This window comes from Hyperolius riggenbachi, chromosome 3 (assembly GCF_040937935.1).
Source record: "Hyperolius riggenbachi isolate aHypRig1 chromosome 3, aHypRig1.pri, whole genome shotgun sequence".
NCBI lineage: Eukaryota > Metazoa > Chordata > Amphibia > Anura > Hyperoliidae > Hyperolius > Hyperolius riggenbachi.
The window spans coordinates 252,555,982-252,579,752 of NC_090648.1; the positions used below are offsets into that span (position 1 = coordinate 252,555,982).

At 43.6% G+C, this 23,771-nt stretch overlaps 1 protein-coding gene across 2 annotated transcripts in view; it reads left to right on the top strand.

Moving 5' to 3' along the window:
- Positions 1 to 19,949, top strand: part of SEMA3D (semaphorin 3D) — a 231,829-nt gene extending 211,880 nt beyond the window's left edge. For both annotated transcript variants that reach the window (XM_068276170.1, XM_068276171.1), the window contains exons 16-18: positions 2,351 to 2,415; positions 3,858 to 3,997; positions 18,790 to 19,949. In XM_068276170.1, coding sequence (XP_068132271.1) covers positions 2,351 to 2,415; positions 3,858 to 3,997; positions 18,790 to 19,215 — 631 coding nt within the window. In that variant the 3' untranslated portion in view covers positions 19,216 to 19,949. The remainder of the gene's footprint in view (positions 1 to 2,350; positions 2,416 to 3,857; positions 3,998 to 18,789) is intronic.
- The last annotated feature ends 3,822 nt before the right edge of the window (positions 19,950 to 23,771 follow it).

Consider the following 23,771-nt stretch of genomic DNA (forward strand, 5'->3'; position numbering starts at 1 on the left):
AAGGCACGTACCTCTATTTTCAACTTCTGCTCAAAAATTATTTCAGGTACCCTTTAAGAAATGTTTTAAAGAATATACAGAAGAAGAAGATAGGTTGCAGAACAGAATAATGTAGGATACAGCACAAAACAGAAGAGAACACATGACAATAAAAAGAAAAACATTTTACATTAGTTCTACTACATATATATATATATATATATATATATATATATATATATATATATATATATATATATATATATATATATATATATATAAACCACCTTCCCTATTTAACTTGGTTATACCAGTCTGCATGGTGAATACAAATTTACATTGGCTTGGGCACTCTTTTTTTTAAACATACTTTTAATTTAAATAAAATCCACCATTGTGATGGTCGACAATGTAATAGGGAAACGTGCACTGTGTTCCTTATTTCTCTATTCAGTTAAATGGATCTACTCTACCTATCCAACCACCCGCTGCTAGTGTCTATCTGCTTCTGCATTTGCATCCCATGTGACTACCGGTGGTAGTATGTGGCATGTGTGTCATGTCACACACGGGCTCCACGAGCTATGTTCCGGCAGCTAAAGGTCTGAACTCTAGCAAGAGGCCGGAGAGGTTAAGTATTTTAACCATTTACTGACATCCTAACGTATTAAAACGTCATGCTTACCGCTATTAAAAGCAACATGACGTTTTAATACGTCCCGCGTTCCCGCCGCTGCTACCGCCGTGTGTCCGCCGCTACCGCCGCTTTTTCCGTCGGGCTTCCGTGCTGGGTGATTGGGGAAGAGGACCGAACGGTCCTCTACCCAATCGCAGTGCCTGGAGTGAATGGACGTGACCGCGAACAGCGGCTACGTCCATTCACAATAACAGGAAATGTAACAATTAAATAAAGTGAAGAAAAAAAAAAAAAAGTGAACATTTCCTATGAGTGTTCACTAGCGCCATCTTGTGGCCAAAAAGTACATTACACCTACAAAATACATTCATTTTCAAGTACATACAGATCTTAATAAAATTACACTTCCAACCCTCCCCCCCCCAGCCCAAAAAAAAAAAACACTTGTAAAAAAAAATCAGCTAAAAAAAATAAATAAATAGTTGCCTTAAGGACTCAGCTTTGTTAATTTATATTTTATATTAATTTATATTTTATGGGGGGAAATTAATTTTAATTTATTACATAGGGGCTTGTAATTATGGCCAGAATAAAAAAAAACACAACAGAAAAATAACACTTATATTTCAAAATAATATACTGTCGCCATACATTGTGATAGGGACATCATTTAAACTGTTTAATAATCGGGACAACTTGGCAAATAAAACGTGTTTGTTTTATCCACAGGAGAATGTTTAATTTTAAAACTATAATGGTTGAAAACTGAGAAATAATGATTTTTTTTCTTTTTTTTTCTGTTGTTCTCATTAAAACGCATTTAGAATAAAAAAATTCTTAGCAAAATGTACTATCCACAGAAAGCCTAATTGGTGGCGAAAAAAACGAGGTATAGATCATTTTCTTGGGATAAGTAGTATTAAAGTTATTAGGGTATAAAAGCACTGACAACTGAAAATTGCTCTGGTCCGTTAGGATAAATACCCTTGGGGGTGAACTGGTTAATGCACGGGCACATATAGCATTTGGGGGGACAGCGACAGAGGCAGTGAGGCAGCGTCACAAGGCTGATTCCCAAAATATTTCGTGCTGAAATCGATCAGGAATTGGCCTGCAGTCAGCCAACAGATCTCTTTCTGTACAGATTCGATCAGAGAGATATGTCTCTTGGTCGATCTGCCCATACATCGCTAAATGTATGGGCACCTTAAGGGGAGGGATCACAATGTGCAATCACTTGCATTAGTGAATCTGCCTCAATATTTAGTAGTGGCCATTAAATAAGGTGGTATGGAAGATTACAAGCTTGAGATAATCACTCACAAAAAGAGGACATGGAAAGAATACCCTTCCCAAAAGAGCTTACAATTGAATGTGATTATCCACAGACTCTGGTTTTATGGTGTGTATGTGGAGTGCTGATGCACATGAAATGGTGTAGAGATATAGAACAGAAGTGATTATTCAGTGGAAACCAGCATTACTCGTTTATTTCTTTGGCATGAGATATATCTGTGTATAATTTATTTCTGCAGGTGTGGAATAATGCCGGCTCTCCTCCTATTTTCCTTTTCAATATGTTTGTTTTCACAGAGGTGTTGAAAGAATGCAATCAGCGACTCTTCATCAATCTAAATAATAGCACTCCTTGATATTTTTTTTTTCTTTGCAATCTATCAAGCCGGAAAAGTCTTTGTCACTGATTCTTATATTCTTATTCTTCTCTTACTTAAGGCGTTCAAGAAGACAAGATGTGAAAAATGGAGATCCTCTTACTCAATGCTGGGATGTGGATGAGAGTAAGTTGTTTGTGGAGGTGTTAATGGTTTCAGCAAGGAAGAGTTGTTCTCCTTTGCAAAGAACAGCCCGGTCTAATGGAAGTCAGTGTGAAATGTAACAGGCCCTCTCACCACCTTCCTTTGTGTTGTACAGCTATTTCACTCAACAGATATGTTCCACATTGTGGGGAGTATATTTTTTTTAAACTGCATCTCCAGGGAAAATATTATTTTACCTTAAAAAAAAAGTGCAGAATATAGTTGGAACTGTGTGACTCGGCAAGCCTGGAAACTAGAATTTTATATTTGGTCAACCAAAAAGAACAAGACAAGCACCATACATGAAATAAATTACAACAAAAATAATAATTTCTGAAATTGTGCTAAAGAGCTAATGGATAAACAGGAAGTTACACAAAAACAAAATGGAAAGATAGCTCAAAACAGCACCAGGTCAGACCATGTAATTAGTAAATTGTCAAGACTTTATTGAGACACTTGACATCAATAATAAAAACAATTAAGATCACCCAGAGGTGAATCTATGGCAGGGATGTCAAACTCAAATAGACAGGGGGCTAAAATTAGACAAAATAGAGGGGCACTGGTCATAATGCAATGCCCCGCCATACAGTGAACGTTGCAACAGGTGGTGCATTGCCCCGCCTTACTGTGAACGTTGCAATTGTGAGATCCCCAAATTAACCTGCCACGGGACGTACAGCATAGCACGAGTGCTATGGCTGTGCCCAGCTTCGGTGCTTGGTGATAAGCGCCGGGCGCCAAAACTACCTGATTCAGTGGCCTTACCTGATTCAGAGACAAAATAACTGTTGCTTGTTCTGGTAGCTAGCTACCCCACTGCTGGACAAATATGCCAAACTCTGGGTTGCATTGCAAAGAGCTAATGCAATACAAATGGACTGGTGCCTGGAAATGAGAATGCAATAGTGTTTTACAAAAGGTCACCATCATATGAAGCATGTTTGTCAGAAACAATTGCTGCTGCTAAGTTAAGCAGCAGGGAATCTGGCATAACCAGGACTACGACCAAGAAATTAAGCAACCTAGTTTTTTTTTTTTGTTTTTTTTACTAGTCGCAGCCTGTAATCCAGTTAATGTGTGACTGCCACTAACTGTTGCACCCTACTTTGTTAGTACCCAGTTAGTACCCTACTTTGTTAGTAGACAGTGGTTGTGCACAGACTCCGCAGAACTTACTCCATAGACTTCAGTAGCATAGCCGTTGTCATGATGCTTACAGTACATTGCATAACTACTGACTAGCCTCCCTTTTCATCATGTAGGATCTTACTACTTATTTACTATGTTAAATTAGTGATGGTGTTATTTTAATTATTAATCAATAAATTAATGAATAAATGGTTATGTATACTTTGACTATTTACAGTATATATGTATTTTTTTTAAATATATATGTATTTTTCTGTTATGTTGTATAGAGACAACCAATGAAACTCCAGAGGAAAAGGTTATATTTGGTGTTGAGTTCAATTCTACTTTTCTGGAATGTGTCCCGAAGTCTCAGCAATCTTCCATCCGATGGTTTGTTCAGCACACAGGAGAGGAGCGTCAGGAAGAGGTAAGCCATCCTGATGATAGGTTTACAATGGAATATGCTCAGAGGTGGCTTATCGCTGCATTTTTATCTTTCCCTTACTAGCAGCGTTTCATGCTAAGCTGGAAACCAGCTATCATATTTTGAGGAAATCACACCCAGTCCTGTATAATTTCCTATATAAGATTTTGTGACATCAATGAAAACTTTCCTTGATAAAATTATTATTTTTATTTTTTGCCATCTTTTGAAGGTCAGCTTGCATGGGAAACAGAAGTCATGTGACAAAATTGAACAGATTTGAAAGTTTGCCTGAAGTTTTACATTACACAGCTTTTTGTTTGTTAATATCACTGAGCAAACTTTGGCAATTCCACTTTATTAAAGCAGCAGAGAAAGCCATATGATCTCAGAAAAAAAAAAAAAAAACTACAGATGTTCCAAACTTGTTCTATAGCAAACAGCTATGTGGAATGACCTTGGGTCATATCCGCATACGTAATTTTACACATTACTGTGGCTTTCCCAGTGGCAGCATAGCCTCAATCACGCGCCTGTTGCCGGTGATGTCATGCCCAGAGATTTTCCAGCTGCCGGCGCACAATCAAGGACGTGCGGCTGCCGGGAAAGTGTCTGCGCAGCAATGCGTAAAAAGACCTATGCGGAAATTACCCCGAGGTCATTCCCCAAAGCTGTTCGCTATAGGATAAGTTCGGGCCATCTCTAAACAAAATATATATCTAAGTAGTTAAATACTTGTTCTACATACATGATATGTATTGTACTGTCCACATTTTGATTTCAGTGAATTCTATATAGTACAAAGAAATAGTTCCAGACATTCTCCATCTTTACTGCCTCTGACTAAAGCCAATCCTGATGCAATTTCCTCCCTTACTCTTTTTTTTCTCCTGTTAGAAATAATGTATGCATTGCCAGCTCTCCTCCCTACTAAGCTCTGTACTAGAAAGTGCAATGTCATATCTAGCTTGCTTTGTAAACACATATGAGCACAGCATAAATAGTATTTTAGAAGCTTCTGCAGAAGGATGTGGTGTATTTCCCTTCTCTGCCTCTCGTCACACTGAACTGCCCTAAGCCTATCAATTAGGAGCAGGAATGTGGGAGGGGAGATAACAGGCTTCCCTCTCCCTGGCAATGTACCAGAATAGAGCCAGGCTGATTGAGATAAGATTCATTACCGCAGACACATTTATGATTATATTGGAATGCTTGCAATGCAGGGTCATGATGTAGACTACATAATAAACATAGAGCAGTTGGTAAATGGTATTTGATTTTATGGTTGACAGTCCCACTTTAATATTACAGGTGTCATGCCAAAGTTATTTTTTGTATAGCATAAAGCTATACGTATACAGAGAGTTTTCTTCATTGTGGAGTACATAAGACTAGTGTATAATGCAGTTGAGAGAATAAAAGAAGGATACCTGATTGGTTGTTGTAATCATCATCCGTGTTGGGTTTCCTTGTTACACATTTATAAGATTAGTGTTTATAGAATATGAAAGGTCTAGCTTTTCCCTGCAGATCCACAGTGTAGGAAGCATTTCTCATAAGCTCCAAATAATTTAGACACCTCATCAATAAATCACTGGAAATACATGTTGCAACAGTTCAAAATATTTATATTTGCATACACATTTAATTTCCCACAGACCTACCAGTGATTTAGCCCATCTGTCCGTGTTTTCTGTAGGCTATAAAGAAAAATAAGCTTGTGTAACTGCACTATAATGTGAGTAAAACATTCACACTTGAAGAAATATGCTTTGTTCATTATGGCCAAAGCATATTTTCATAATCTTTTTTACTTGTTCAGGTCAGTAAGATAGAAAAACGGTTTCTATCCCTCCAGGGTAACAGTCATTTTAGTGTTTATAAATGTTAAAATACAGATCATAGTCAGTTTATTTCTCTATGTAATAGATTCATATTTGCATAGTTAACAGTGGTTTGCAGCTCACAGAAGAAACATGCTGACTGGTGGAACATTAGCAGTGCCAGCAGATGTAAGATAGCAAACGGTCTGACATGCTACAGCATATAATGCCAGAGTAGGTCCATGACATTTCTGTAGATTCCTACGCATGCTTCGAGTAAACCATGGAAGATGGGGGTTGGAATAACCATTAGTAAATGGTAACAGTGATGAGGGTAGTGGCATATACGTAACACAACTGAAAATTAGGAAGGGGCTAGGGTGTATTCAGTTATTTTCGACACTCAATCATTAGAGCTTGCACTACTTTATGTATGCCATGTTCTTTTAAGAAGAACTCTTCTACTGTCTTGGCACTTAAAGGGTACCTTTAACCATAAAAAAGTTAGATACTTAGCTCAGTAGGGGAAAGCCCCTGAACCGGGAATCTCTGAACAACCTTCAACATTTAATTCAAAGATTGCTTATAGTCACTAGAGTTGGGCCGAACCTCCGATTTTAGGTTCGCGAACCGGGTTCGCGAACTTCCGCGGAAGGTTCGGTTCGCGTTAAAGTTCGCGAACCGCAATAGACTTCAATGGGGATGCGAACTTTGAAAAAAAAATTATGCTGGCCACAAAAGTGATGGAAAAGATGTTTCAAGGGGTCTAACACCTGGAGGGGGGCATGGCGGAGTGGGATACACGCCAAAAGTCCCCGGGAAAAATCTGGATTTGACGCAAAGCAGCGTTTTAAGGGCAGAAATCACATTGAATGCTAAATGACAGGCCTAAAGTGCTTTAAAACATCTTGCATGTGTATACATCAATCAGGTAGTGTAATTAAGGTACTGCTTCACACTGACACACCAAACTCACCGTGTAACGCACCGCAAACAGCTGTTTGTGTAGTGACGGCCGTGCTGGACTGGTGCGCACCATGGCGAGAGTGCAGGTTTTGGTGGCTTTACAGCCCATATGGTCGCCTGGCTGATGTAGCTGAATGACAGAACAGTGACTGTCCAGCTGATCAAATTTGGTCTGACCATAATGAAGCAACGACCTTATTATCTTTTGTGTGCCCCCCGAGACACTCATCTAGGCGCCGGTCATTGCTTCATTGTGATACGCAAGCCCCTTCACCACGGCAAGGTAATGATCACGAAGGGGAATGGGCGCATGTACATGCCTTTTCTTTTGTTGTTGCAGCTGCCCGCAGTGCAGCCAGAAAAATTAGGCAGTCATGTACACGCACCAGAAAAATTATTACAGCGGCCGCTGCTAGCAGCGGCCTAAAAAATTCAGCAATCCGCCTGGAGTCCCGGACCCTGTTGGTGGTGGCAGAGAAGGTAGTCAAGCGGCCTGCAGGCAGACATGCTGTGTGGAGGGACTGGGAGCGACTTAGTCTTCTTGGGGCAGGCCAGGCAGCCAGTCACACGGCGTGCAGGCAGAGATGCTGTGTGTGCGGGGACTGACTTAGTCTTGGGGCGAGCAGCAGCCCTCTGGGATCCATGCCTCATTCATTTTGATAAAGGTGAGGTACTTAACACTTTTGTGACTTAGGCGACTTCTCTTCTCAGTGACAATGCCTCCAGCTGCGCTGAAGGTCCTTTCTGACAGGACGCTTGCGGCAGGGCAGGAGAGAAGTTGGATGGCAAATTGGGACAGCTCTGGCCACAGGTCAAGCCTGTGCACCCAGTAGTTCAAGGGTTCCTCATCGCTGTTCACAGCAGTGTCTACATCCACACTTAAGGCCAGGTAGTCGGCTACCTGCCGTTCCAGGCGTTGGTGGAGGGTGGATCCGGAAGGGCGACGGCGAGACGTTGGACTAAAGAACGTCCGCATGTCCGACATCACCATGAGATCGCTGGAGCGTCCTGTCTTAGACTGCGTGGACACGGGAGGAGGATTAGTGGCAGTGGTACCTTGCTGGCGTTGTGCTGTCACATCACCCTTAAAGGCATTGTAAAGCATAGTTGACAGCTGGTTCTGCATGTGCTGCATCCTTTCCACCTTCAGGTGAGTTGGTAACAGGTCCGCCACTTTGTGCCTGTACCGAGGGTCTAGTAGTGTGGCCACCCAGTACAGCTCATTCCCCTTGAGGTTTTTTATACGGGGGTCCCTCCACAGGCAGGACAGCATAAAAGACGACATCTGCACAAAGTCGGATCCAGTACCCTCCATCTCCTCTTGCTCTTCCTCAGTGACGTCACGTAAGTCAACCTCCTCCCCCCAGCCGCGAACAATACCACGGGAAGGTTGAGCAGCACAAGCCCCCGGCGACGCCTGCTGCGGGTGTTCTCCTGCCGCCGTCCCCTCCTCCTCCTCCTCCCCCAAAGAAACACCTTGCTCATCATCCTCTGAGTCTGACTCATCTTCTGCACACGACTTCTCTTCTTCCTCCTCCTCCCCCCTCTGTGCTGCCGCAGGTGTTGAGGAAACAGCTGGGTCTGATGAAAATTGGTCCCATGCCTGTTCCTGCCGTAACGGTTCCTGGTCACGCTCATTCGCAGCTTCATCCGCCACTCTACGCACAGCACGCTCCAAGAAGTAAGCGTAGGGAATTAAGTCGCTGATGGTGCCCTCACTGCAGCTCACCAGGTTGGTCACCTCCTCAAACGGCCGCATGAGCCTGCATGCATTTTTTATCAGTATCCAGTTGTCGGGCCAGAACATCCCCATCTTCCCAGACTGTTTCATTCTGCTGTAGTTGTAGAGGTAGTGGGTGATGGCTTTCTTCTGTTCTAGCAGGCGGGAGAACATGAGCAGGGTCGAATTCCAGCGAGTCGGGCTATCGCAAATGAGGCGTCTCACCGGCATGTTGTTTTTCCGCTGAATTTCCGCAAAGCGTGCCATGGCTGTGTAAGACCGCCTCAAATGCCTACAGACCTTCCTGGCCTGCTTCAGGACATCCGCTAAGCCAGGGTACTTTGCCACAAATCTTTGAACAACTAGATTCATGACATGTGCCATGCAGGGTATGTGTGTCAGCTTCCCCATATGCAAAGCGGCAAGCAGATTGCTGCCGTTGTCGCACACCACGTTGCCTATCTCCAGGTGATGCGGGGTCAGCCACTCATCCACCTGTTTCTTAAGAGCAGCCAGGAGAGCTGCTCCAGTGTGACTCTCCGCTTTGAGACAAGACATGTCTAAGATGGCGTGACACCGTCGTACCTGGCATGCAGCATAGGCCCTGCGGAGCTGGGGCTGTGTAGCTGGAGAGGAGAACTGCCACTCACCCAAGGAGGAGGAGGACAGCGAAGAGCATGTAGCAGGAGGAGAGGAGGTGGCAGGAGGCCTGCCTGCAAGCCGTGGAGGTGTCACAATTTGGTCCGCTGCGCCTTGCTTGCCATCGTTCACCACCAGGTTGACCCAATGGGCTGTGTACGTAATGTAGCGGCCCTGCCCGTGCTTGGCAGACCAGGCATCCGTGGTCAGGTGTACCCTTGACCCAACGCTCTTCGCAAGAGATGACACCACTTGCCTCTCAACTTCACGGTGCAGTTGGGGTATGGCCTTTCTCAAAAAATAAGTGCGGCCTGGCATCTTCCACTGCGGTGTTCCGATGGCCACAAATTTACGGAAGGCCTCAGAGTCCACCAGCCGGTATGGTAACAGCTGGTGAGCTAACAGTTCCGCCACGCCAGCTGTCAGACGCCGGGTAAGGGGGTGACTGGCCGAAATTGGCTTCTTCCGCTCAAACATTTCCTTCACGGACACCTGACTGCTGCTGTGGGCAGAGGAGCAGGAACCGCTCAAGGGCAGAGGTGGAGTGGAGGAGGGTGCCTGTGAAGGTGGAAGGGAGAAAGCGGCAGAAGCAGATGATGCACCTGAAGGAGGAAGAGGAGAAGGAGGGTGACTTTTCTTTTGTGTGCTGCTGCTGCTTTTGCTCAGGTGGCCATCCCATTGCTGTTTGTGCCTTTTCTCCAGGTGCCTTCGTAAGGCACTTGTCCCTACGTGAGTGTTGGCCTTTCCACGGCTCAATTTTTGTTGGCAGAGCGAACAGATGGCTTTGGTCCGATCTGAGGCACACACATTAAAAAATTTCCACACCGTTGAGCCACCCTGGGATATGGGCACTATGGGGACCTCAGCAGCTGATGCTGAAGGGCAAGTTGGCTGGCTGTACATAGGTGGCGATACATGGTGCCGGACACTGCCACCAGCTGTTTCTGACGAAGAGCTGCCCCAGCTTCTTTCAGCAACTTCTCTCCTCCTATTACTCTCCGATTCCCCCTCTGAACTGTCCCCCTCTTCATCTCCTCTATTGGGAACATACAGAGGATCCCTATCATCGTCATCATCGTAATCATCCTGCCCAGCTTCGCTTGCCTCAGTCAAATCCAAACATGCACCATCAGTAGGTCCTTCATCCTCCTTACACGTTACATCCATAGTGTTGCCGGGTAACTCAAATATATGAGCTGGTGAAAATTCATCTGGCTGTAACAACAATGGCTGTGCATCAGTGATTTCAACACTAAATAATTCTTGCGAAGTGTCAAATGCAGCGGAAGTGGTGCTAGTAGTAGCGCTGGTGGCTGAGCAAGATGAGGTGTTCTGTGTCGCTAAATACTCAACCACGTCCTGACAATCTTGGGAGGTGATGGGACGTGCCTTCTTCCGAGCACTGTACTGTGGGCCAGGTCCACACGAAATTACATTTACACGACCTCGCGCAGACCTGCCGGGTGGCCTTCCTCTGGCTCTGGCACTATCTCTTCCTCTACCTGTTTTGTCCATATCGGGTATGCACGGAGTGGTATATCACACTGCGTGCACTCACGTAGGTAGGTGGGTTCACTTAACTGCACAGGTATGCGCACTGATGCGGTGGGTTCACTGAACAGAACAGGTATACAGTGGCGGGTTCACAGAACAGGTATGCAGTGGCAGGTTCACTGAACAGGTATACAGTGGCGTGTTCACTGAACAGAACAGGTATACAGTGGCGGGTCCACTGAACAGAACAGGTATGCAGTGGCGGGTTCACTGAACACAACAGGTATGCAGTGGCGGGTTCACTGAACAGTACAGGTATGCAGTGGCGGGTTCACTGAACAGTACAGGTATACAGTGGCGGGTTCACTGAACACAACAGGTATGCAGTGGCGGGTTCACTGAACAGAACTGGTATACAGTAGCGGCTCCACTGAACAGAACAGGTATGCAGTGGCGGGTTCACTGAACAGTACAGGTATACAGTGGTGGGTTTACTGAACAGAACAGGTATGCAGTGGCGGGTTCACTGAACAGAACAGGTATGCAGTGGCGGGTTCACTGAACAGAACAGGTATGCAGTGGCGGGTTCACTGAACAGTACAGGTATACAGTGGCGGGTTCACAGAACAGGTATGCAGTGGCAGGTTCACTGAACAGAACAGGTATGCAGTGGCGGGTTCACTGAACAGGTATACAGTGGCGTGTTCACTGAACAGAACAGGTATACAGTGGCGGGTCCACTGAACAGAACAGGTATGCAGTGGCGGGTTCACTGAACAGTACAGGTATACAGTGGCGGGTTCACAGAACAGGTATGCAGTGGCAGGTTCACTGAACAGAACAGGTATGCAGTGGCGGGTTCACTGAACAGGTATACAGTGGCGTGTTCACTGAACAGAACAGGTATACAGTGGCGGGTCCACTGAACAGAACAGGTATGCAGTGGCGGGTTCACTGAACACAACAGGTATGCAGTGGCGGGTTCACTGAACAGTACAGGTATGCAGTGGCGGGTTCACTGAACAGTACAGGTATACAGTGGCGGGTTCACTGAACACAACAGGTATGCAGTGGCGGGTTCACTGAACAGAACCGGTATACAGTAGCGGCTCCACTGAACAGAACAGGTATGCAGTGGCGGGTTCACTGAACAGTACAGGTATACAGTGGTGGGTTCACTGAACAGAACAGGTATGCAGTGGCGGGTTCACTGAACAGAACAGGTATGCAGTGGCAGGTTCACTGAACAGAACAGGTATGCAGTGGCGGGTTCACTGAACAGTACAGGTATACAGTGGCGGGTTCACAGAACAGGTATGCAGTGGCAGGTTCACTGAACAGAACAGGTATGCAGTGGCGGGTTCACTGAACAGGTATACAGTGGCGTGTTCACTGAACAGAACAGGTATACAGTGGCGGGTCCACTGAACAGAACAGGTATGCAGTGGCGGGTTCACTGAACAGTACAGGTATACAGTGGCGGGTTCACAGAGCAGGTATGCAGTGGCAGGTTCACTGAACAGAACAGGTATGCAGTGGCGGGTTCACTGAACAGAACAGGTATGCAGTGGCGGGTTCACTGAACACAACAGGTATGCAGTGGCGGGTCCACTGAACAGAACAGGTATGCAGTGGCGGGTTCACTGAACACAACAGGTATGCAGTGGCGGGTTCACTGAACAGTACAGGTATGCAGTGGCGGGTTCACTGAACAGTACAGGTATACAGTGGCGGGTTCACTGAACACAACAGGTATGCAGTGGCGGGTTCACTGAACAGAACAGGTATGCAGTGGCGGGTTCACAGAACAGGTATGCAGTGGCAGGTTCACTGAACACAACAGGTATGCAGTGGTGGGTTCACAGAACAGGTATGCAGTGGCAGGTTCACTGAACAGAACAGGTATGCAGTGGCGGGTTCACTGAACAGGTATACAGTGGCGGGTCCACTGAACAGAACAGGTATGCAGTGGCAGGTTCTCTGAACACAACAGGTATGCAGTGGTGGGTTCACAGAACAGGTATGCAGTGGTGGGTTCACTGAACAGGTATGCAGTGGTGGGTTCACAGAACAGGTATGCAGTGGCAGGTTCACTGAACAGGTATGCAGTGGTGGGTTCACTGAACAGGTATGCAGTGGTGGGTTCACTGAACAGGTATGCAGTGGTGGGTTCACTGAACAGGTATGCAGTGGTGGGTTCACAGAACAGGTATGCAGTGTTGGGTTCACTGAACAGGTATGCAGTGGTGGGTTCACAGTACAGGTATGCAGTGGTGGGTTCACAGAACAGGTATGCAGCCAGGAACAAGCTAAGCCTAACTAATCTTTCCCTATGAGAGACAGTCTGCAGCAGCTCGCCCTACTCTCACTAATGCAGGCACACGAGTGACCGTAATGGCCGCCGCTGCCTGCCTTATATAAGGGGGGTGGGGCTCCAGGGGCTAGTGTAGCCTAATTGGCTACACTGGGCCTGCTGACTGTGATGTAGAGGGTCAAAGTTGACCCTCCATGTGCATTATGGGGCGAACCGAACTTCCGCAAAGGTTCGCCTGCGGGACGCGAACGCGAACCATGGAAGTTCGCATGGAACCGTTCGCAGGCGAACCGTTCGGCCCAACTCTAATAGTCACACTACCATACAATTACAAGAACATCCGCAGTGTGCAGATGCAAAGGATGTCCTCCTGCAGCTACAGTTGTACACAGAGGGAGTGCTGCCACAAAGAGGAACAGGGTCATGGCCTGCAGTGGAGATGTCACATGGGTTTGGAGATTTTAAACCTGTCCCCCTTCAGGTACACCTGGTTTCTCTTTTATTAGCTGCTCACTCTCTAAAATAGGTTTAAGATGCAGACCTCCAGAGGTGAATGAAAATAGACTGCAACACAAACAAAAGATCTAACATCAACTGAAAATAGCATAGCAAAGGTCATTTACTTCCCAGAAAAAGGCCACAAACTATTACACCAACAATGCATCATGCACTCTTAAGACACTGAATCTCATAGGAAGTGACTGCACTTTTTCAGGTTTTATAGTGCCAGCAATGGCCACCATACACATATGAAAATTGCCTTTCTCTGCTCAACTAGGAAACAGCTGACATCTTGGGATTCCCTTATTATTATAGGTGGGAGCTTCCAAATTTCACCATAAGTTCCCTCAGTGTCTACTGCCACATGTATGTGAGTAGTTACTACCACTTCCTAGACAGCAAGATGGGGCTAAGCCGGATTTTCCATAAGGCACCGTAGGTCGCATGCCTACAAGCGCCTGATGATGGAGAGGCAGCTCACTCCTGTTCCTGAGAGCCCACCTCCCTCTTTCCCTATGCAGAGTCCCAAGCAGATCATAAATTATAGGTTACTCTGGCTACCTAATACTAAGGGACACCTGCGGCTACCTACGTCGAGCAGGGGAACAGCTCCAAAAATGCAAAAACACAGACTTTAAATCTTCACTTTCTGTTTGCCTAGTGTTAAGGTAATCCAGGTAGCACCAAGGAAATTCATTAGTATATTTAGTTCTATATGTATGGTAAACATTCATACTGTGAGTAATAATTTGATTACTTTAACTGAATTCCAGTAATTGTTAGAATATAGAGCAATAAGCTGAATTTTGGCAGAGATTGTGATCAGCAGGTATTATTCATTGTGAAGTTCTTTACGTTTAGTTTTAGACAGAAAGAAAAAAAAGGAACTGATATTCCAAGGAAAGGATGATCAGTAAAGTTGTCAGGGCAACAATATGCATAACAATAATATTCTCAAACAAGTATAATTCAGTGTAAGAAGAAAACTGTAGCTTGCTGGAGTACAATAAAAAGACCCCACATAACGAAACCTAGGGGCATATTCAGCAAACGCTGGTAAAATGACAATAACAGTTCATTTGGTGTTTGGCATTCCTGAGAAACACAAACCGCTGAGGTCTGGCCAGCCCGGTAGCACAACTGGCTACAGCAATTAGTACAAAGATGTGGCCATCACCATTGGTAATTCATGCTCTTTTATTACTTTTATTCAGGACATGCCAATAACAACATTTTGGAGCATACTGCTCCTTCCTCCAGCTGTAGAACTGGTCACCTATTACAACCAAATGGGGAACAACTACGGCTCATACATATTTATATGTGGGAGTAGCTTCACCACAAGACTCCCTCCCCTGGAACATCACATTGGGCAGGGGGAGCATAATGCAGTGACCACGTGGAAGAAATGGCATGCCTCGGGCCTCAATCTATTGTGGGTTTTTTAATTTTTTTCCCCATATCAATAAAGATAATGTTTCTTTCTTTTTTTTTTTTTACTTGAAAGTCAGTGAGCACACAGACACCTTAACCTATATATGCTATATACAATATTACGTTTTATATATTATAGAAATTTAGGGACGTTTTTAAGTGGACATTTATAAGAAATGCAATTTAAACTGCATTTTGAAAAAAAAAAAAGATTAAATACCGGTGTTTAGTTGAAACCAGTATTCATCTGCTACATCACTGTCAACTCCTTCATGACACTGTCAACTCCCAGCTTGACAAAAACAATCATTCATTGTGACTAGTTTTTCCCTGAGTGTTGACATGTGATGTAAAGTATGCTTTGAAGATGCTGCCACCCAAAAGCAGCTGTGTTCATTATGAAGAAGATCCCCACACGTGCATTAGATAGTAATCTAAATATTCTGTTTATGCAACAGATGGAGCTGACCCTAATTGGGATGACCAGCAACACATGAATTTCCCATTTCCTCTGCTATTATGTTATTACATCATTTCAGCATCCCTGATAAACAGAATGGTGTGATTCTTACATTCTTTACTGTAAACAAAGATGTGAAGCGTTAGACTCCAGTTACCACTGCTGACATGCCTACAGCCTACAGGAGACATACATATAAACACACACATGCAATTATCCTGTTATCACTACAAAATAACAGTTGCCTAAATGATTTGTTTTGTAAGTGATAATTACTTAGGTACTTCCCAAACTGACATAGATAGATGTGTCATCAAGACAGAGAATAAAAGAAACATGGTTCTCTAGAAGTTATATTCATGCCCGTTTTTAGGGCCGTGCGGGGCGTGCCGCCGCCCTGGGCGCTGTTGGGAGGGGGGTGCTGTAATGGAGGGGGGAGCCGGAGCCGCGTGGAGGGCAGCCCGACCTCTCCCTCCCTCTCCTGGGCCGCCCTCCGTGCTCCCCCCTCAGATGCATAGTGAGCAGGCAGGAAGCGTTGTTAACAACTCACCTCCCTGGCTCCAAGCGCCGCTCTCTCGCCGCCGGTCTCCTCTCTGTATACACGCTTATACACATGTTGCTTCCTGTTTAGCCGGAAGGCAGAGAGGAAAAGACCGGCGGCGTGTAGGCAGAGAAGAAAAGACCGGCGGCGAGAGAGCGGCACTTGGAACCAGGGAGGTGAGTTGTAAACAGCGCTTCCTGCCTGCTCACTATGCATCTGAGGGGGGAGCACGGAGGGTGCCCGGGAGAGGGAGGGAGAGAGAGGTCGGGGTGCCCTCCCCATGGCTCCGGCTCCCCCCTCCATTATGGGGGACAGCTACCTATCTAACCTGTACTGGGGGGCAGCTACCTAATCTAACCTACGCTGGGGGGAAGCTACCAAATCTAACCTATACTGGGGGGCACCTACCTAATCTAACCTACACTGGGGGGCACCTACCTATCTAACCTACACTGGGGGGCAGCTACCTATCTAACCTATACTGGGGGGCACCTACCTAATCTAACCTACACTGGGGGGCAGCTACCTATCTAACCTACACTGAGGGGCAGTTACCTATCTAACCTATACTGGGGGGCAGCTACCTAATCTAACATGTACTGGGGTCAGCTACCTATCTAACCTATACTGGGGGGCACCTACCTAACCTATACTGGGGGGGCAGCTACCTAATCCAACCTATACTGGGGGCACCTACCTATCTAACCTATACTGGGGGGGGCAGCTACCTAATCTAACCTATACTGGGGGGCACCTGTCTAATCTAACCTATACTGGGGGGCAGCTACCTAATCTAACCTATACTGGGGGGCACCTACTTATCTAACCTATACTGAGGGGCACCTACCTATTTAACCTATACTGGGGGCAGCTACCTATCTAACCTATACTGGGGGGGGGGCAGCTACCTATCTAACCTATACTGGGGGCACTTATCTGACCTGTATCGGGGGCACCTACCTACCTAGCTAGCCTATACAGGTGGCAACTATACTGGCTACCTATATTGGAGACACCTACCTAAATAACCTATACTGGGGGTTCCTACCTATCTAACCTATGCTGGGGGCAACTATTCTGGCTACCTATATTAGAGGCACCCACCTAGCTAACCTGTACTGGGGCACCTACCTATCTAACTTATACCGGGGGCGCCTGCCTATCTAACCTATACTGGGGGCAACTATACTTGCTACCTATACTGGAGGCACCTACCTGGCTAACCTATACTGGAGGCACCTACCTGGCTAACCTATAGCGGGGGCAACTATACTGGCTCACCTATGCCTGGCTACCTATACTGGGGTACCTATTCTTGGCTACCTATACTGAGGGACCTATACTAAGTGCAACTAGACCTGGCTAACCTATACTGCGGGCACCCATACCTTGCTCGGGGGGGGGCGCAATTTTTACACCCTCGCCCTCGGTGCATTTTAGCCTAGAAGCTGCACTGGTTATATTCATACAAAAACTAGTATAGCCTAGTATTCTGACCTTAGATTATCTATTGCTTAGGCTGTACCTTTAATATTATCCAAGTAAGTAAACAACAATGACATATTATACTATACAATATTATATTATTTACTATTATAGTATAGTATATCATCATATTGTCAGTTTATATTGCCCAACTTTACATCTCTTTCCCTTAGTTCATTCTTTTCATAGACAGGTTAGCGTCATCACTGTCCACTGGAGTCACTTATTTTGCACTTACCCCACCCCTGCAACCAATATCAGATAAGACAGACAGAGAGGGCACACCACTGGCTAAAGCAACAATCCTGTATGGGAGCAGATTCACCGCTACACCTTCACACATTGTAAGGCGTGGGGCCCACTAGACCTGTTTGAGCAGGGTTATTGTGGGCAATTACAAAAGCACCATGCAAATAAAACACTAGGAGGGTGATTGCACTTGCAATCAGCACTTGTGATTAGCTGCAGCATTTTTGGAGAGATTTCATTCAGGGAATGCAGAGTCCACAATCCCATTCCTTGATGTTGCTTTGGAAATCACTCCATGTTTAGAGCACTTTAAAAATGCTAAGTGTTTTTTGAGAGGGTTTTGCAATTCCTAGTGGGCCCCAGCCCTTAGGGTCACTGAACATGCAGCACTTGCAGCCTGCTTCAATACAGCATTATTGCTTTTGAGCTGCCTATGATCACCTTACGTACTCAGTTTTGGGTCACTTTCAGTATTACAAGTGTCCTTTCCCTGTTATCAGAGCCCATGCAGTGTCTGCAGCGTTGGAACGTAATGCTTATCTAAACGAAAACACTAGTGCTTAAAGGACCACTGTCACGAAAATTAAAAAATGTAAAATATATGTAAACATGCACAATTAAGAAATACGTTTCTTCCAGAGGAAAATGAGCCATACATTACTTTTCTCCTATGTTGCTGTCACTTACAGTAGGTGGTAGAAATCTGAGTAGCTCATCTCCTCATGGGGGGTACACAGGGATTTCTTTATTTTCAAAATGCACTTAGTGAATGGCAGTTGCTCCATCCAACTGCCAAAAAAGTGTAGGGTGAGCAGGGAGGCTGGCCAGCATCTTTATATAAATCTTTTTCAGGGGGTGTCTTTAGAAAGGGTAAAGGTCATGCTGAGAATCCCCTTTGGAGAGATGGACTAGCCCAAAACTTGTCGGTAATATCAGATTTCTACTACCTACTGTAAATGCCAGCAACATAGGAGATAATTAATTTATGGCTCATTTTACTCAGGAAGAAACAAACCTCTTATTTGTATGTGTTATAAATTTTAAGATTTACGCAACAGTTCCTCTTTAACTTTGATAGTGTAAATCAGTAATTTTGACGAAGTATTATGATGTTGTACATGATGATGTAGCTGATGATCATGGTTATTATTTTTCTTCTTCCTTTACAGATAACATCTGATGAAAGGGTTATTAAAACCGAATACGGGCTGTTGATTCGTAGTTTACAGAAGAAAGATTCTGGAGTGTACCATTGTAAAGCACAAGAGCACACATTCATTCACACTCTAGTAAAACTTACAGTAAAAGTCATAGAAAATGAGCAGATGGAACAAACACAGAAATTGGAAGATGATGAAAGCAAAGGGCGAGAATTACTAATGGAGTCAAGGCTACGCTATAAAGACTATCTACAACTTCTCAGCAGTCCTACATTCAATATGGATGACTACTGCGAACAAATGTGGCACAAGGAAAAGAAAAGGCAACGCAATAAAGGTGGAGCAAAGTGGAAACACGTACAAGAGATTAAAAAGAGCAGGAACCGTAGACACCATGAGCCAAGGGAAAGGCTTGCTAGAGTTTCCCCTGCATAGACTGAGCGTATTGGTTTTGTGGACTTTTATATTCTTATTCCATTGTGTACAGTTATTGTATTAATATTCTTTTTTGAACTTGGAAGAGCCAATACCTACAAGACAATGTAGTACCAAGAATATCCTAGTGCAGTGAATGCAGCTCACTCTTTTTGTATTACAGCTTCCAACAAATAGAATGGATTTAAGGGGTATATGTATACTTTTTTTTGTGTAGCGTTTGTTTGTAGATCTATCTCCCTCTCCTGGGTTAAGTTAATAATAAATGGTCGTTCAGGCTTTTATTTATTAAACAATGTTATTATTTAGGTGTTTTATTCTCTTTCTTTTCATTCTTTTTTTGTAAGTTATAAATTAATTTGGGATGAACTGTTTACCTTTTGTAATGTTTTGTTTTACTATGTAAAATTGTATTTTTTTGTACGACTACCTGATTCAAAGATTTTGTAGAATCCCATCTTCATCAATAACGGTGCAAAAAGTGTAGACAATTACTCAAAAACAGAATGATCATGATGATAAATATTTTTTTTTAAACAGGCGATACAGATTTTCATTAATAGTTTAATGTTGATGTGTAAGCAGGTACAGAAAAAATCTACATCTATGGTCATGGCAATGGACTTTTTATTTTGTATGAACTGCAAATATTTAGTCAAAATGTAAATAGATTCTCTGACATGAGGAAAATGCGCACAATCCAATAAATATGTTTGGTGAAATTTTTAATATTACCATCCTTGAGCGTATACGTTTTAATTATGAACATTAGAAACTGCAATTATAAACAGTTCTGAAATGTGTTTAAAATGCCCTATCATCGGTAATGGTGATAAACGTTTGCTTTTGATGTGTCTTCTCAAACTGGATTTAACATGACACATGTTCGATTTTCTTGCATGCAGCATGTTTTATAAATGTACTTTTTTTTTTACATTAATCGCTCCCCTTTTGTGCTACTGCTGCTGTGGCCACGTCCTAAAACTCTATCTGTAACACTTAAGTTATTCATGAGTAAACAGGTATCCATCTTCTCAGTTCTCCTCTGGTACATTCTGCCATTCAACTGTGTTTGCTTTTGCTAGCAAAGAACCTAGTTTAGGGGTTCAGCATACGTATTAAGGTAAAATGGCAAGCCATAAGAGGTAACCAAATAGATGGATGGATGACTAATCCAAACAGTGAGAAATCTAATAATTCCAAATGTGTTTTGAGGTTTTTAATAGGAGCGGAGTGTAGCAAACGTCATTTTTTAGATGGTCAGCTAAAGGTCACCACTTTCACTGACTGTCAGCTGCTCCCGTGAATGGACTCGGGCGCTTGTTAGCACTTATGGCAGTGATGGCAGCGACAGATGGCTCCATATGGAGTCACATCTGAGCACAACCGTGGCCATACTCAAATGTGACATGTTGTGTTTTCCAGCCATAGACTGATACTACCACGTATCAAGCTGTGACACTGACATATTAGTAAGGAAGCCTTTCCAACCCCCATTCTATTCTTTTGAATGAGGCAGGCTTGAGTCACTCTGAGAGAGGCGGGGTGCATCTAGTTTTAAAAGGATGACTACAATTTGCTAAGCCACAACCTGTCCAATTGGGATGCAAAACATAGGTGGGTGGAGTCGAGGCTGGCCTTGCTGCTAGGTGACATCCTGCCGTGCCCACCATCCTCTCCCTTGTGCACTAGCTTTCTGCTCTGGAATATCCGCAGCTGTCCACTGGCTTAACGGGGATTGCTGGCAATTAACTACTGACCTATCTTCAGCTTTATTGACTTGGGGATTATGGCAACTCTTTAGGAATTTGAAGCAACGCAATTGATAACTAAGGAGGGGTGAGACCATACCATTATACAAACTTTATTGATCTTTAAAGCACTGCAGTGACAGGTGCATAACAATTGATTGAATCTCCTGTTCAGGATCCACTGGGACTTAATCTTATGGAGAAGTCTGGTCCAGACTCATATTATTTATCTTATTGGGGCCCCACAACTGTAGGACTCCGGCACGTATGATTGGTGGGGGCATCCACGGACCCGTGTTGGCAAGTGTTGTATAAACTCTGGCCAGGGAAGCATTGCTTAATTATTACTTATGCAGTTTTAAACTGTCTGTGTTGTATGGCTGTAACCATGACCCAAATCATTGTTTCAAGTGGTTTTCTTTATTATTAAGGAATAGCTAGTATCCAAAAGAGTTTCTAGCATAAATTGGATTTGGTGTCTTTTTTTGCATAAATAAAGGTTTTTGTACCCCAAGGTGGCATTGTGACCCATACACTTGCTTTGTTGGGGTTATTTATGAGTAAACAGGTATACATCTTCTCAGTTCTCCTCTGGGACAATCTGCCATTCAATTCACTTTGCTTTTGCTAGCAAAGAACCTAGTGTAGGGATTTAGCAGGGACTATATACATATTTAAGTAAAATGGCAAGCCTTAGGAGGTAACTAAATGGATGGATGGTTAATCAAAACAGTAAAAAATCTAAGAATTTTATATGTGTTTTGAAGTTTTTAACAATAGAGTGGAGCAGGACTACAGTAAGTCCTCTTTCAAATTGGACAGCTGCTCTCATGAACTGGCTTGGGCATTTGTTAGCGCTTGGTACCGACAGCATTCGGCAGGTGGCCTCACATAGAGTCAGATGCGAGGTGTGTTTTTCAGCCATAGACCTCTGACATTCGTGGTGTCACAAAAGCTGCAATTTGGCCTCATTTAAAGGACCACTATCGCAAAAAAAGTAGGCAGTTAATCTCCTCATGGGGGATTTTCAGGGTTTTCTTTGTTTTCAACAGCATTTCCTGAACAGGTATATAGAGGAGACGGACTGGCCCATAACCTGTCAGTTCTGTCAGATTTTAACTGCCTACTTTTTCCGTGATAGTGGTCCTTTAAATATTGATGATCGTAATCAGCTAATTACGATTACGCAAGATTATGCGTCAGTTCCCCAATCCTGGTTATGAGAGCATTATACGATTTTTTTTTGTATTTATTCTATGATGTTTACAATAATATTAAATGCAATTATAAAAATGTTAATTTATGTACATGTCAGTTATCAATATTTGTAATCGTTGTGACATCATCAGAGGCTATTAATTCCATACAACCAGCATAATGCAGAGACAAGAGGGTTATGGCCTAACTGTGAGCATGTTCAGTAGTTAGACTAGACTGGAAAGGAAGGGTAAATATCCAAGGTGAGCTAAGAGGAGGGACATACTGAGTAGAGCTTTCTACCGATTAGAACCTCAAAAGGTTATAAAGCCTTTAACATTTCATTGAAGCACCCACATAAGTACAAACAGTATAACACGTATAAACAGTACTGCCTCTGGAAATTGTCTTTATCTACACTATTTATCAGATGGTAGGAATGAACTCCTGGATTATATGTTCTGTATTCTGTGTAACTTTACTGATTGAAGCTAAATAAAAATGATATTGTGTCATATCTACTGTAGCTGGTAGGACAGCGTCACCAAACTGAGCTTTGTTTTTCCACATGTACTCAGGACTGATTAAGTTTTATTTTGTCTCCGTGATTTACCCCAGTGGGAAACCTGCGTCTTAGGTCCCATTCACACTAGAGCGTTTTGCAGCGATTTTGGCAAAACGCTCAAACGCTAGCGCTTTTTAAAACGCTAGGGTAATAAAAGTCTATGGGTAATAAAAGTTCTCATTCGGGCGATTTGTGCAAATCGCCGCAAATCGCCTCAAAACGGCAAACACCATTTTCAGGTGATTTCCAGGCGATCACATTTCAGTACTCTAGAAGCGCTAAACGCGATCGCCACAAAATCGCCACACTGTTCAGTGATTTTTCTGTGTGAAATCGCAGAAAAATCACTCCAGCAAAACGCCAGCAAAAATTTGCAGGCATTTTGAAAACGCATGTGTGAACAGGGCCTTAAGGAAGGAGAATATGACTGAAATTTCAGGATTATGTGACCATGTGACTGAAATGTCAAATGTATTTTCCTGATACTAGAAGATAATTATATACAGTGTAATACTTAAAATATTGAAGCTTGGTATTATACTAAATATATATATATATATATATATATATATATATATATATATATATATATATATTACTATCAGTGTGTGCTAACATTACATAAAGTGCATTGCAGCAGTCACATTGGCACATTACATATTATTATTAATTATTTAGTATTTATATAGCGCCAACATCTTCCGCAGCAATTTTCAGAGTACATAGTCTTGTCACTAACTGTCCCTCAGAGGGACTCACAATCTAGTCCCTACCATAGTCATATATTTATTGTAGTCTAGGGACAACCAATTAATTTATCTGTATGTTTTTGGGATGAGTAAGGACACCAGAGTGCCCGGAAGAAACCCAACCTAGTAGTACATGGTGTACTTCTTGCTTGGCAATGCTGCGCTGTGATTTTGAATTTTAGTGCCTTACTGGTCTAAACACTCAAGTTCCATTTCTGGGTAAATTTGAAGCCTGTTATGAATCCGTTAACAAAAATATACAGACTTCAAATATTATTGTACGTCATTTTTAAA